The 16817-nt window shown below is 42.1% G+C and overlaps 1 protein-coding gene across 1 annotated transcript in view; it reads left to right on the top strand.

The window, feature by feature from the left end:
• The window catches only part of Scin (scinderin), a 101151-nt gene extending 84657 nt beyond the window's left edge, over positions 1-16494 (top strand). The window contains 6 exon segments of the mRNA NM_198748.2: positions 3248-3418; positions 7302-7479; positions 7711-7832; positions 13173-13250; positions 15156-15216; positions 15739-16494. Of these exon segments, the coding sequence (NP_942043.2) occupies positions 3248-3418; positions 7302-7479; positions 7711-7832; positions 13173-13250; positions 15156-15216; positions 15739-15866 (738 nt within the window). The 3' untranslated portion in view covers positions 15867-16494.
• Positions 16495-16817: the final 323 nt, after the last annotated feature.

Below are 16817 nucleotides of genomic sequence, written 5' to 3'. Positions count from 1 at the left end.
AGCAGGCAGGCAGGCAGCAGGCAGGCAGGCAGGCAGCAGGCAGGCAGGCAGCAGGCAGCAGGCAGCAGGCAGCAGGCAGCAGGCAGGCAGGCAGGCAGGCAGGCAGGCAGGCAGCAGGCAGGCAGCAGGCAGGCAGCAGGCAGGCAGGCAGCAGGCAGGCAGGCAGCAGGCAGGCAGGCAGCAGGCAGGCAGGCAGGCAGCAGGCAGGCAGGCAGGCAGGTAGCAGGCAGGCAGGCAGGCAGCAGGCAGGCAGGCAGCAGGCAGCAGGCAGGCAGGCAGGCAGCAGGCAGGCAGGCAGCAGGCAGGCAGCAGGCAGGCAGGCAGGCAGGCAGGTAGCAGGCAGGCAGGCCGGCAGCAGGCAGGCAGGCAGCAGGCAGGCAGGCAGGCAGCAGGCAGGCAGGCAGGCAGGCAGGCATGGCGCTGGAGCACGAGCTAAGAGTTTACACCCAAATCCACTGGGAGTAGGCAGAGAGTGAGACTGGACCTGGCATGAACTTTTGAAAGCTCAAAGACTCCCTCCAACAAACCTTCTCTAACAATGCCACAACTCCTAGTTCTTTTCAAACAGTTCCACTAACAGGAGACCAAGCATTTAAAGATATAAGCCTCTGGGGGCCACTCTCATTCAAATCATCACACTGCACTAGCCGGCTTTAGTCCAGTGAGTAAACTCTTGTATATTTTAACCCAGTGACTAAATTAGGGTAATAATTCACTTCGAATTTATGGCCTTTTGAAGTATAAGATGATGAATTTATATATGATAATTACTACAAAAGCAACAAGAAATTACAACAGTACAAAGTAAGCACAACTGGACAAATTTCAGTTAGCTACAACAGTAGATAATCGTTAAACATAGGTAAAAACATAGAACAATATTTTGTGCATTCTCGGTCATAGAAATCCCTAAGTTCTGGTTCACACAGGCAAGCTGAAATCAACCTTGACAGATACGTAGATCCATATTTTCCCTCTTAGGGATCAGAATCTTGCTTGAAACAAAGACCATTGGCCAAAAGTGATGGAAATATCAGGCAGGAGAAAAGAGGCAAAAGTGGGCAGGGAGGGGATACAATGAAGGAAAGAAGGAAAGAGGAGCACAGGGGAAGAGAAAAGAGATGCAAAGGGAGAGAAGTGGGGCAAGGGAGGGGAGAAGTGGATCCTGCACTTGGTATTTCTAAAAATTAAAATTAAAAAAAACCTTGAGAATGACTGAACCCTGAGTCAAAAATCACACACATATATACACTCACATGCACACACACACACACACATACATAAATACACACATGTGCTAATACACATGTGCACACACGCATACACACATGTACACACTCACATTCACACACATGCACACACACGTGCACACACATGCAAACACATGTACATACCACACACATGTACACACACATTCATACACATGTATACATGTATACACACGTATACACATGCATGAACTCACACACATGTACACACACATTCACATGCATATACATATACACACATTCACATGCATATACATATACACACATTCACATGCATATACATATACACACACATGAATATATACACATTTACACTCACACACACCTGCACAAACATGTACACGCACTCACCCCCCACATACACTTATTCACACATGTACACACACACTCACACATACATACACTTATATACACATGCACACATATATGCACACACACTCACATGCACACATGCCCACACACTTATAGAACACACACACACACACACACACACACACACATTTTGTTTTATGAGATGGGTCAGCAACTACTCTCTGACAAGGTGCAGACAGTGTGAGTACTAGGTCAACATGTCTCTGCTGTGTCTAAGGGGCCGTTTCCAGTGAGTTTCAGTGTCAACATTCTTTCTTCAAGTCTGTTTTTCCTCCTTTGCTGGGAAGTCTGCCACATTTCATGACTGTTATTAATAACTACAAGAAATGTATGGTCTTTGCCTATTTAATTCCTTCCCCTCTATCTGTAGCATGTCTGCCTACTCTTAATATCTGTAGAGTGGCACTTGCTTGTTCCTTGGCCTTACACTTAGCTAGAGATCTCTGTCTCTCTTTTCTATTTCCTCTCTCTTTATAACTACATCGGTTGCCTTACCACCTAGCTGTATTCTCCGGCTGGTTTGGGGGATGACATTTGTTTCCTTGTACTAAGAAAAAACCCATCTTCTAGACAGCTCCATTAGCCTGCTTATCAGAGTTCTGACTCAGCATCATGAAGTATAAAGTGTTCTCTTCACAAGGATGTGTCATTTTGGCTACCTCATGTCTGAAGTCAAGTGAGCTCAGTTCCTACATGGCATAAAAATGTTTTGTTTTCAAACATTTATAAGTGTGAGGTTTGATTTTCAAGTGTAATAATTAAGCAGAAAGGTGACTCAGATACTTTAGGACACACGCTTAGTGATGGGGAGACTGAACTTGGTTTCGTTCCCTCTTGGTATAAATGAATAGATACATAGAGCAAGCTGGCCCCACACGTAAAGGGACACATCAACCATGTATATAAACAGACTCGATCAATAAAATGGTTGGGTTCTTTAGGTGCACGCAGCTAGCTCCATTCCTAATCAAAGGTTTCATTGGTTGGAATACAATATTTATTAGCTAAGAAGAGATAGCACTTATGCCGTGTAGTTCAGCTTAAAGCTGTTCCTCACAAACGATTCAAAATCTTTGAGAGCCACACACTGTGTTTGGAAATTTTACAATATGGTAGATGATGCACAAGTAATGAATTTCTAGGAATTGATGAAACACTAGTTCCTTATTCAATCGCTAGATGGCAGTGGTTCACAATAATTATTTTTAAATAGCTGAAGTTCCGCATTGCTTTTGGTGAAGTAACTCGGAAGTACTTAAACTATTAAGCAATTCAGTCTACCCATTGTCCACCCTAATCTCTTCTAGAGTAAAGTACCGACCTTAATGAGTGTCCCTTCACCTCACGTCGGCAATTCCTCTTTTTTGAGGGCTATGTAGAATATTGTTCAGTGCTCCCTCCTACACTTTCCAAACTGCAGGACCACGACAGCAGATACTTAGTAGCTGCTCACCCATTTGGATGTGTAATTGTTCAACCATGTCTATGAAGTCAGTTATTCTCAGTGGTCCCCAAGTCCCTATCATTGAGAATGCCTCTGAATTCCCATTTGCCTGGCCTTTGGAAGCTCTTGTTCATACTTCTGTCTCCCTGCCCTGTGTATCCAGGTTCGTGTGTCTCAAGGCAAAGAGCCTGCTCACCTGCTGAGTTTGTTCAAAGACAAACCACTCATTATTTATAAGAACGGGACATCTAAGAAAGGAGGGCAGGCACCGGCTCCCCCTACACGCCTCTTTCAAGTCCGGAGGAACCTGGCATCTATCACTAGAATCGTGGAGGTAAAGCTGTGCATTCTGTGAATATGCTCTGGGTATGTACTTCCCAATACGCCTGGCCGTCGTCAGTGTTAGCCTCTATCCACTGGCAAGTGACTGCCCTTTGCTTCAACAACGTAAAGCACAGAAGAAGAGACATTGCAAGAGGGGGCAGCTCAGGTTTTCAACTGCACTGAGCCCAAACACGTGAGTTTTGAGAATGTCATTGCCAGTGACACTGGCAAGAGGCAGGAAGCAGCTACAGTCCTACCATTAAAGGTCTGGGCTAGAAAGACTGTGCGGTGTGATCCGATGATCATGAAACCTGGGGAGATCTGAGAAGGGGGGCCTCTGTATGAGAACATCTGCCCACACTGGAGTAATTGGTCCCACCTCTAGTTCTAGTCACCATTGAAATCCAGGCCTCTCCTACCACTCCATCGGGCCATGTTTCTCTGGAGCTGCTTCCAAACCCTTTTAGTTTTTAGGAACCACTCAACCCAGATCTGAAAATTCAACCAGTCTCGCCTCTGTCTGCTAGCAATCTCTCTGGGTCTCCTTCTGCTTCATCTCTGCCTGTCCTTCGAAGACTGACTCTGCCACGCCTCTTGGTGGAGATTGTAATTCCTAACAGTCTACTTTTGCTGGGACCCCTGGATGGGGCAGTTCTTGCTCACCCAGGCCCCTCTGACTTCCTTTTTATTTGGTTCGTCCCTGCCTCTTCCTTACCAATGCAGCCCCTCCACCCACAGCCCTCTTCTGCTGTCATCTGCCCTGTCATTGTGAAGGCCGCAGCCATGGTCTCTGTCACTTCTATTCTGCCCTGTTCCTTTCAACAACCTCCTCCTTCTCTCAGAGAGAACATAAATATAATTACACACACACACACACACACATCATGCCTGCAATTTCACAGCTACAACTGTACATAGATATTATCGTCTCCTCTGGCTTATGAAGTAGTTTAAAAAATCAACTGACTCATGTTTTTTAAAAAAATAATTCATATATTAGTAAGTTATACAAAAGTGATGAGGTGTTGCATCAATTAATATCAATGGCACCCATAAATTATGTATTTAATAGTAATTTGATAAATTGGTTAATAAATACTTATTACGTAGAATAAAAAGGTATGGTTCTTATCTAAAGCCAAATTGCTCCAGCCCTCAGTCTACCCCTCTGCCCACGATGTCCTCTCTGCTTTTGCTTGGACTTCTTTGGTTTCAGATCCCGTTGTATGGACTCACAGTTCTTCCTATACTTACTATTTGTTCTGACTGCAGGCTGTAATCTCCTTTTTCCTCATATACTTGACACATTTATCTTCTATTCTGGATCATTTACCAAGAGAGGTGAAACCAGGAGATGTGCTTGAAAACAAATTCTGTAGAAACTATCTCTTGCCTTCTCCAGGGATTTCTTGTTTCCATTCCTCTGACAGCACACATTCCTGAGTGCCTAAATGGGTGGGGTAAATGGGAACAGTGCTTGCAAAGGCTCCTTCTCTCATCCTGGTTTTCTTAACTAGACAGGCATTTGCCATGGTCAACTCGTACTGTTTACTGAGCACATTTTTCCAATGAGGGAGATGTCACCCACATTCCTAGAGAGGTTTGATTGGGCTTTACTCTGCTTGCCCTGTAAGCACCGAAGTGTTTTTGGGCTAAGGTGTGATCATATCAGTTAAAGTCAGCCTTCATATTGATCTTGCCTACAACACTCTAGGCACAGATACTCATGTGTTCAATCATAACTATTTGTTTGTAAATCCATTAAGTTGACAGTGGAGTTCTTGTCTGTGGACACTCATTTAATTTTATGTGGTAGAGTCAGTCACAATGCTCCGCTGTTGAATTCCTGACCTCTTCCATAGCTGACGTTTCTTTAGGGGGTGCCATCGTTGAATTCAGTGCATCACCCTGTTTCCTTGCAGCACCCTGAATCGGCTTTTCTCTCTTTACTTTCTCTGATACTTGGGTTATGATGCGTCTATGTGGCCCTCTGTCTTGTTTCCTGGAAAGCTGGTCTTTCCTAAACAAACATTGCTCCTTTTCCAGGCTCACCCTAATCTGGGCACTGGCCTCTTGTCACCTCACCTCATATATCTGATGCTTCTTCTGCAATAAAAAAGATACAGATCAGAAAACAGGAGTCCTGAAATCAGACCTGGTTACTGGCATTCTTTACCAGTCCAAGGAGACTTTCCTTGGACTTGGCCTAGGAGGCCTCATTTCTGGTGAAAGAAGACAATTATAGCTTCCCCGAATATTACCAGTCTCCAGAATTCCAACAGCCACTTCTTTTCCCTCTAATTTTTCTCTCTAGAGTCAGGCCCTTACAAACTGGCAAGATCCATTTCTCCTGCAGCAGATGCCTTGGTCTGGGCAGTTCAGTGACATGGGCTAAGTGCATCATTTGGAACAATGTATCATGCCAGTCTTTTTTAAACATGTTTTCTCCCTGTCCTCTCATGTTGGCCACACTCCTGTTTTCCTCACGCTCTTGGTTGCACTGCCTTGGTCTGGCATACTGGTTGTTCCTGGTCTCCATGGCAGTCATGTTACAGTCAGCTCTACAATTACTCAGAAAATCAATTACTGCTACGTGACTGTGTGTTCAAACCAATTCTCACAGATGTAGGCATGATGTCACCAAACCACAGAATCCTAGACCAAGCCCATCCTAGGATGCTCATGATCATGACCAGGCCAGAGACGTCAGAGGTCCTATCCATGCCTGATGTCACCACAGGCCACGCTCATACCTCAGTGTCTAACCCATTTGGGCTCTTTCCTCTGTAGACACAGGAACCCAAATTGCACTTGGTAGACCGCAGATAGTGTATCCAGCTTCTGGTTACAAGGAAAATGTGTGCCAGAGCTGCTTCTCATCCTCTACACAGATCTATCATTTAAGCTGGCATTTATCTGAGTTAGAAAACACTGCTAGTGAGCCCGAAGTCATCTCTTTGCCCTCTCTGTTTTGTGGATTTCAGGGCTCCCTCTAATTAATACCACAAACATTCTCTTTAGTGGGGAGAAAAAGGTACCATCTTTATGTTTGCTATTTGATGTTGTACCCTTTGTGCAGGCACCAGATGTGGGAAGTCTTGTCTCTCTGTAATATCTCTGAATATTATTTTAATCACTTTGTCATTAGTTGGGTTGCTTTGGTGTTTTCATTTTTGTGAGTGTGTGTCCATGTGAGAATCTACTATGTTGGTCTGCCATGTTTGCCTGCCAAGTTTGGAAATCACAAGAGGATGATGGATCTTCTGGAGCTCCATGGAGTTAGAGCAGTTTACCTTGCCTGATGCAGGTGCTGGTGACCCAGCTCAAGTCCTCCAGAAGAGCAGTGTGTACTCTTAACCACTGAGCTGTCACCATAGCCTTGTTGCCTTGTTTTTGAGGTAGTCTTCTGTATAACTTAGGCTAGACCTTTTATTTTCCCTTTGCTTCAGCTCCTGAGTGGTGGGATTACAGGAGTGAACTACCTCCTGTTTTCTGGCCAAAATCCTCAATTCTTGACTGCCAGCTTGGCTATTTTAGTTAATTAATTTTGAGACCGTCTCTATGTAGTCTTCGCTGCCCTGCAACTTCTATGTAGACCAGGCTGGCCTTAAATTCACAGAGATCTGGCTTCTTCTGCCTCTTGAGTGCTGGGATTAAAAGTTTGGGAAAGCACACTCTGCCAGACTGATGACATTTTAAAGCTGTGTTTTATTGTCTGCGGGCAGCTGAACGTCATGTGTCATGGACCAAGACGTGCTTACTCAAGTGTTTCAGGCATCTATTTCACCTGGGCCTTGAATTAATCTCCTGGGGTCAGGCAGAAGGCTCTGGATGGCTCCCCACACCCTCAGTAGCAAATTTGAATCATTGCATTGTTTCCCCTCATGCCCTAGGTTGATGTGGATACAAATTCATTGAATTCTAATGACACTTTTGTCCTGAAACTGCCACGAAACAATGGCTTCATCTGGATAGGAAAAGGGGCTAGCCAGGAGGAGGAGAAAGGAGCAGAGTATGTGGCTGATGTCCTCAAATGCAAAACCACAAGAATTCAAGAAGGCAAGGAACCAGGTGTGTGCTATAGGTCCAAGGTCACCACTTTCATACTCTTAATTGACTTTATTCAATAAAAAATCATTTTTCTTATCACTAGAGTTGTGTATGGATGCTTCTTTTAATTGCAAGCGTTGACGGCATCTGGTATAATTTACTTAGGATGAGATAATCCTGCCATTAGTGTGAGATCCTATAAAGTATATGACTATAGGATTTGTACTGACTAACTCACTGTGCATTCCATAGATGAATTCTGGAACTCTCTTGGAGGAAGAGGAGACTACCAGACTTCACCATTGCTGGAAACACAGGCTGAAGATCATCCTCCTCGGCTTTATGGCTGCTCTAACAAAACTGGAAGATTCATTGTAAGTGTCCTAAACAGACGGAGCTCACTGTTAGGGGAGGTATTCTGTCGTGGCTCTGAGAACTTTGAAATATGGGGCAGCTGTGAGTCCCGTGTTTGGTTCCTCTGTACACTGTGGGTGATAATCTTTACTCTGTACAGGTAGTTTAAGGCCCAATGATGTGACAGATACAGAAATATCTAGAAAACTCTAAAGTAGTATATAAATTAAAATGCCCTTTAAAATATCTACTTCACATCTGTATCAGCATTTAGTGTTTCCTTGTGAAATTCGGGTGGCTAGCTCTGCTCATTTATTTATTAGATACTTTCTCGGGAGAGCAGAGCCATCATTTCTCATCTAAGTGTAGACAGAAGAATACGGATTCTTCCCAGGTTGACAGACAAACAGACAAACAAGTATGGGATTATTAAGGTCGTTGAACAAGATCACAGAGAACTTTGTGCTTCCCTGAAAATTCCATGACATCAAGAGTAATGTTATATTTTCTAGTCCTTTATAGTTCAGGCAATTAAAAGTAAACTTAGGAGGCTGTGCATATCTATTGCATGACACCATTCCTTGGAAGCTGTGAGTAACGGTCTACTTGCCCCAGAGAGGGAACCAGATGCAGACCAAGGATGGGAACTGCTAAAGTCCAGCTTGGTGAGCCAATGAGCTTTATTAGTGTCACTTACAGAAGTAGGGATGACTCAAAGGCGGCTGCACCATCAAAAGCCACCTCCTACATGGGCGACGTCTCATGAAAACTGGAAACCTGGAAGTCACTACACAGCCTGCAGGTGGCATAGAGGGTTGGAGGATGCCTCTTCAAGCATCTTGTCTTGGTCTGAGAGTGTCTCTCAGAAGCCCTTACTAGTCACATAGGCCTTGGGAGGGAGGGGGCCTAACATATCTAGTTAGTTTCAGGACTTCCTGAAGCTTTCCGGTTGCCTCCTTCATGGATTTAATGCCGGAGGGATTGTTTCATCTCCCTTTACAACATCCTGAGTCATAATGAGCGTCCCATAAAGAGAAGGAATGTTTCATCCGGGGGATAGTGCTGCACACGGAGTCTCAGTTTAAACTGTTGTAACCCAAATATGGTAGACTGGAGTATTTAAACAGTAAGCATAGCGTTCTTATATCCTGGAACCCTGGCGGTCTAAGCACCAGCGTATCTGCTGTCTGGAGAGGGCTCTTCTAGCATCTTCACATAGCCCGGAGAGCCAGATCTGTCTCTTCTTAGGCCACTGCTGGGCCTTATCCTTGTGACCTCAACCAAACCTAATTGTGAGCATCAGCCCCCACCTCCTGATTCTGAACACAAACATACAGTCCATAACAGTGCATGATTTTCTGTTGGGTTCCAAAATTTCATCCTGAGTCATTTACCTCCACTTAATCAGAAAAGTTTACCATCTCTGACGTTCTAGAATTATGTGTGAACTCGAGAGATTCTTCTCATCCTAGTGAATAAAAACTTAACTTCCATTACACAAAACGTCAGAAGTGCTCAGCAGATTCAGTACTGGAAATGAAGTCCTAAAGGAGCTGCCCGTTTATAAAAACATACTTGGAGCTTACAAATGATTTGACCTGAAATCTTAAGATGTAATGATGGGTAGTGATAAATATTAATTTTGGGGGCCACAGTTTCCCATCTATTTTAGAAAAATTTTGAACTTGCTCTGTTTTATGTTTACTATATGAAATCTATTTTATTAATAGTATTACATCATATCCAAACAGCTTCTCTTTTTGTTCACACATGCTTAAATAATCTATTTGCTAATATTGCTATAAATTAGATTCTTGATTTTATTTTGTAATTTCCAAACATAAGTACTATATTGTTTCTGTCTATACTGTCCCCCATCCAATGCCATTCATGTTCTCCCTGCATGCTCTTAAATTCATGACCATTTTTCGGTACATGCACACTCACATACACTCCATATTTAATTAATTTAAGTGTTGTACATTTAGTTGTATGCACATGTATTATAGGTTGACTGCTTGGGATGGGATACGAAGGGGCTCATCCTTGGAGAAAACCAATTTTCCATCTCTTAGAGACAGGTTTCCTGTCTCTCTTCATATAGGGATGAGGCCCTCTGAAATGTCCTCATCCGTGTTGGTATGTTGAATGGTATTGTCCTTATTCAGGTCTCATTCGAGAAACCACACTGTTGAGATTTTATGGGTTCAGCTGAAAGACACTAGAAGTTGGGGTTGAAATAGTTTTCCAATGCAAGGGTATCTTGGCAATTAGAGGTCAAGGAATACTGCAAAGCCACACCATGCAACAAACCTCACACAAGAGATTTATTGGGGGCAAACACATAATGACAGCCCCTGAGTCATGGGGCTGGGGGGTTTAAGTCCTTAGTTTGGGAGTAGGCGTGGGGCAGGGTGATTTTCTCCTAGCCTGTAGTACCCTATAGAGTACCAGAGGGGTCCTGGTCATCTGACTTCTTATGATCTTTCTGTCTTCTCTTTTGTGCTGTTCTCTGAGCCTTAAGTTTTTAGAGGTTACACTGTAGAGCCATTGTGGTTGGGTATCCCCACAGTCTTAGGAAGATATAATTTCATAAAACAGGTACTCTGGCTTCATCCCCAGTTGGATTTTAAAACCCTCTGTTAGTCTCTATTAGTTTTTGATTTTTTTTTTTTTTTGCTTGTTCATGGTCATGTTACGCATTATCAGAAATACACATTTTTTTCTGTATTTACTCTCTCTCTCTCTTATATGGCATTTGGAAACTTTTTTGCTCCTTTCACAGCTTAAGAAAAAGAATTATTACCAATATGTGTTTGATGTTACCATAACCATCAGGAAATAGATTTAAACATATACACTAGTGCACGGCAGCAGAGCCCACTGTTGAAAACATAGCTTTTAGAAACAACCTTCCTATGTGACAGCATCTACTGGATGATGTTACATGCTTGCTAGGCAACCTTAGGCAGTTTCTAGGCTCTCGCTGTGCACATGCTCCCATTGTTTTAAATGTGGGAAAGGTCAGTATTTACTTCATATGGTTGTTGTGTTAATGATTTGTGTAAAAAAATTAAAACATAGCAGAGAAATGATATTTAAAGTTTTGTCTTTTAAATGACCAGAGGATTGGTAAATATTCTGAAAGATGGCGGTACAGGATTGGGGAGAGGTCTCAGTGGTTAAAAGCACACACTTGTAGAGGACCCAAGTTCAGTTCCCAGCACTCCTGGAGGTGAGCTCACAACCACTTGTAACTCCAGTGCAAAGAATCCAAGACACTCTCTTTTGGCTTTCTAGGACCTTGTGTATCAAGTTAAGTACACACACACACACACACACACACACACACACACACACACACACACACACCCGACACATCTATACATGTTTAAAGATAGTCTTTGCTGGTTACCAGCCCAGCATCCATTCTCTGAGAAAGGCAGCAATGAGGTATGGAGTCAGCGATTGTAGCTAAAACTTTATCTCTAGCAATTCTGTTTATAACTATATTCTGAGGCCAAACATTGCTGCCTTTTGGTAATTAATTCCAATAATTAATAATAGCAGCATCATGGGATTAAAAGAAATAAAAAGGCTTAATTACACATACACATTCCAGTCCGGCCTGACCACCTATCTCATAAAACCATGCATGTTCATTCATACTTACATACTTACACATATACCTACATGCATATACATACATGTAGACCAACACACACACACACACACACACACACACACACACACACACACACACACATATATATTCAGGCAGAACCTCCCAAGCCAAACACATGCAGCTCCCCAAACTACCACTTCATTTCTTCTCTCTGGCCTTTTTATACCTTCTCAGACAAAAGTTTCTTGGAAAATTGCCAGATGGATAAAATGTTACACAAAAGGAGAGTTACAGACAGAAGGATGTTGATAGTGAGTTCAAAGCAGTGTTTCATTCTGTAAGTTTTCTATACATTCAAAGCAGCAGTTCCCCACAGCCTTGCTTTACCATAATGCACACCTGTGGCTTCATCCTTGGGTCTGACCTAGAATGAAAGGTCTTTCTTGATCACGAACTGTCCCAAGCCTATTTCTCTTCTCAGTGTAACTGTGAAGGCTCATCATCCTCCCTATTATGCAGCCTTTACTTACTATTCTACAAGGAGGGGGCACATTCTATTCTTGACTCTTATCGTGTCTTTCTAAAACAACAAAAACCATCTTCTTAAACTTTTTCTTGTAAGTATTTGAATTAACTTAGGAATTCTGTATGTCATTAATTCATCTAAACAGCATTAATTCATGAAAGATCATCTTCATGTTGATCTGCAGGGAATTTGTCCAATAAGATGGGCTGGCTGACGTCTAGGAATCATTAGGTTATGTAATAGTGACAGGAATGGCATACCAGCAGCAAGAAGCAATCCTGGGATATATAGCTCTAAAGAGCCTGCATTCTTAGAGCTCACCCATTGCAAGCCATGCAAAATGGTGGGCTTTCTCCAGACAACTCACTTGCTTGCCTTTAGCATTTCTTTTATTGCTTCTGACAAATCTTTAAAACAAAATGACAATATAAAGCAATTTAGTCCTCTCTGAGCTTCTGCCAAGTTTCCCGTGACAGAGTCAGGAACACAGGAAACCCCTGATAAGTCACATTTGCTAATATGAACTGGCAGAAGCCAAGGTCTATGCCATCCCTGTGACTGCTTAGAGGGAAGATCCAAGAAATTGGGAACCAAAATCTAAACTGTCAAACCTCCCTAAGAATCAGGAAGAATTGCAGAAATCTAAAATTGAGCTTCAGGTTAATATGGTCTACTTGTATTGGTAATGCAGTAATTCAATTACCATCTAATGGCAGAAAACAAAATTTATTCCACTATAAATAAAAACAATGAAAACTTGCATGTATAATATTATGCTGACTTATTAGATTTGCTGATTAGAATAACCAGATCAACTTACTCTTAACTAAAATAGTCTTGACTTATAAAAGAAAGGTAACTCCATACCCACACCATTCTATCAAATGTCTTGACACTAGGCAGGCAAGAAAATCGTGAAGTTTTTGTCATAGGAAACTACAAGTACCAAGAAGCTGTGTTCACACTGACTGTACATGTCTGTCCTAAATGTGTTCAGATTCTGTTTATATATTAAATACTATCCTAGCTGGACTGTACCATCATTTTGTAACACTCAAATACATAGATAAATCTGTTTACCCTAAACTAAGAAAAAATGACGAACCAAGGTGTTCATTGCCATCCAAATTACTAGACAGTGCTTGTCTCCAGTGCGTCACAAACTCCCTTGCTGTATTGCTCGGTCATAAAGTTCTTCAAACGTTTCAGATTGAAGAAGTTCCGGGAGAGTTCACCCAGGATGACTTGGCCGAAGATGATGTCATGCTACTTGATGCGTGGGAACAGGTACAGCCGTTGGGAACGGACAGTACTTGCTTTGGGAAATGGCCATTCAAATAACAAATAGGTCTAGGCTGTGCTTGGCTGTACTCAAGAGAAATTGCACAGAGTTTAGCAAGTTGATTTCTTACTGTGAAAATCATTCTATGGCTTTCATATTTTATAGCTTTAGGCAGAAACCTCAACTTTTTATTTATTTATTAACTATACTCATTAACTTACTTGTGCATACATTATAGTAATAAATGCATGAATATGTGCAGTGTGGTGGGAAAGACCAAAATATTGAGAATTTCAACGGAATTTCCAAGGAACCCATCTCTGAAACTAAACAGCAAAATACGTTACTGTTTATAGATCTTAATTTAGGAGAAAATCAGTGGTTACTTGATAGGTGAAATATGTATATGTATGTGTACATATATACACATAAATACATGGTGGTCTTTTAAAATCCTTATGTAAATTAACAACCATGAAAAGGACAAACATGTCAAGAATCAAATTATATAGAACAATATGTAAAACACTGGATTAGGCCTACTTTTAGACTCAGCCACAAACTTATTTTCAAATTGCACCCCCCTTTCTTTCCTTCCTTCCTTCCTTCTTTCCTTCCTTCCTTCCTTCCTTCCTTCCTCCCTCCCTCCCTCCCTCCCTCCCTCCCTCCCTCCTCCCTCCCTCCTCCTCCTCCTCCTCCTTCTTCTTTTTAAGATTTTGGGCTGGAGACTTGGCTCAGTGGTTAAAGGCCCTTGTTGTTTTAAAAGACCAGGGTTTGATTCCCACCACGCACATGGAGGCTCACCACCTCCTTAGGCACCAAGCATGCCAAGTGATACAGAAATACACACAAAGGGAGAACACTCATACATAATTATGTAATAAAAATAAACATAAAAACAAAAATATCTTTTAAAAAGTATATATTTTTTGTGCGTGAGTGTTTGGCCTGCAGAGGTCATAACAGGTCATTGGATCGTCTGGAACTGAATTAATGAATGAATGAATGAATGAGTAAATGTGGGTGTGGAAATCAAACTCAGATCCTCTGTATGAACAGCTGCTTTTAACCCCTGAGCGTTTAGATCGGTTTCTGGCAGCTAAGGCACTCAGTGGCCAATACCCTGGCCTTGGGTCTGTAACGGGCATACTTGAATTGGGGAGTCAACTCTAACCCTCCCAGTATGTCATTTCATCTCTTAATAAGCTATATCTTTTATCCAAGATACTATGCTGTCATGGTGTCTTCTGTGCTCCAGCACACTGTGTGTCTGTTAGAACACAATGGAAACTTAATTTGACCGAAGTTGCACTGCTAAGTGACCGTAGGGTGACTGTAGGTGTAGAGTAATTCAGGAGAGTGCCTCAGCACTACAGGCTCACATATGTATTCTATAAAGATTATATGCATAACACTTTAAATGCAATGTTAAACTCTTGACATTTAAATACTGGACATTCTAGTACTTTACCAAGGTACTGTAGGGCACTGTACTATAAGAAAGCATTAGATAGAAGCCAGGGGTTCGAGAAGACATCCACAGACAAGCCCTGCACCTACATGCAGTCCTTTATAGGTCTACTACAGCGTGGGATGGAGATGACTGCCATGCAGGCTTAGAAGATGGATGTAAAAGCAGTCAAGAAGCTGTTGATCTCAAGAGAAAGCAAGCAGGCTCACTTTGTAACAAGAATACCCCCTTGCAAACATGTTCAGGTGTAAACTGTAGTTAGAGAGGCTGTGTGTAAAAACAAAGGTCTCCTGGGAGAGGGAGCCTTGAGAAAGCCACAGGGTTTCCACCGGCTTCAGCTTTACCCACTTCCTCTGTGTGGGTGTGTGTGAAGGTGGCTGTGTGGGCAGGGCGCCAGGCAGTACTCATATTCAGCGCTTGCTCTCATGGCGTTTTCCAGATCTTCATTTGGATTGGCAAAGATGCCAATGAAGTTGAGAAAAAGGAATCAGTGAAGTCTGGTAAGTTGCGCTGGGACGACTGTAGCAGCAGCACCTCAGGAACAGTGTCCCGGCCAGCCTGGCTATCCTTAGCCTGTCTTCCAAAAACACACACCAAGTTTTAGATGTCCAGTTATCCATCAGAACTTGAATAATGCTATCTTTTAAAGCAAAAGAGTTTCATGATACAAGAAAATTGTTCTGTTGCCTAATTTAAAATATGTCTGTCAAAATCACAATATCCTTATTTTTGAAAATGGTCATTGTGTCCTTTTTTAGCACCTATTTCTATTTACTGAAGTGTCATAACAATTGTGAGGATAGTTTCATAAAGTTTGGAATTCTTTCAGGCAACAACGACACTTTTTAATGGTATTTTGCATGGCAGATGAGAGAAAAACCTGGAGACTGTTCCTACTTGGCTACTTGGGGCAAAAGAATTTTATTTTTTACTTGTATGAAAGAATTTTTCACTGTATATTTCAGGCTAACTGAAACTAGCTGAACTGTTGTCTTTTCTTTTTTTCTTTTTTCTTTTTTTAGCCAAAATGTACCTTGAGACAGACCCTTCTGGAAGAGACAAGAGGACACCAATTGTCATCATAAAACAAGGCCATGAGCCCCCCACATTCACAGGCTGGTTTCTGGGCTGGGACTCTAGCAAGTGGTAAACTGAGTTTCAAAAAACCAGCAACTATTCTGGCTGCCTCAGGACAGCTGCCCCTCTTTGTTGTTGGGGATTTGTTTATTTTTGTTATTGGCTTTTGAAGATAAATGCCTTCTGCCAAATGGATACATATAAATGACTAACATGCTCCTCTTCTTCTCTTTATCCTCTTTTTAAAGGAATTGTTATATGCTATATTGAAATAACTTAAAGCAAACTCTTGTTTTGGATCAACTTTGCAATCTAGGGGGATTTCTGAGGAAGGAATTTTATAATTCAGCAACTGCTAGCCAGACTTGTCTTTATACACCAGAGAAGAAAGCCGCAGTGCTTCTAAACATTTCCCCTCTGGTTATTCTGTGTGCAGTAAGGTTTACTTTATGTATGGCTCTAACAGTGCCTTGCTGTTTCCCATCTCAGGTCCATGTGACTTGGACGCTATTCACCTCCAAGTGTCCTTATATAAGATGAACTTCTTTAGCTTTTTTAGAAAACTAAAATCACAGGCCCTTCGTGATAAAAGACATTTTATTTCTATAAGTTTAACTTTATACATTTGATATCACATGCTCAATATCATAAAGAATATGCATTGAATGTTTTTCATCATTAAAACACATCTTTTTGGAAAATGTTTTGTATCGTGACATTTTAGTGAAAATTTTTTTTTCCTTTTTTTTTTTTTTTATTAACTTGAGTATTTCTTATATACATTTCGAGTGTTATTCCCTTTCCCGGTTTCCGGGCAAACATCCCCCTCCCCCCTCCCCTTCCTTATGGGTGTTCCCCTCCCAACCCTCCCCCCATTGCCGCCCTCCCCCCACAGACTAGTTCACTGTGGGTTCAGTCTTAGCAGGACCCAGGGCTTCCCCTTCCACTGGTGCTCTTACTAGGATATTCATTGCTACCTATGGGGTCAGAGTCCAGGGTCAGTCCATGTATAGTCTTTAGGTAG

Source organism: Rattus norvegicus, chromosome 6 (genome assembly GCF_021556685.1).
Source record: "Rattus norvegicus strain SHRSP/BbbUtx chromosome 6, alternate assembly SHRSP_T2T, whole genome shotgun sequence".
Lineage (NCBI taxonomy): Eukaryota > Metazoa > Chordata > Mammalia > Rodentia > Muridae > Rattus > Rattus norvegicus.
Note: the sequence above shows the minus strand (reverse complement) of the source record. Positions and strands in the feature narration are given on the sequence as shown.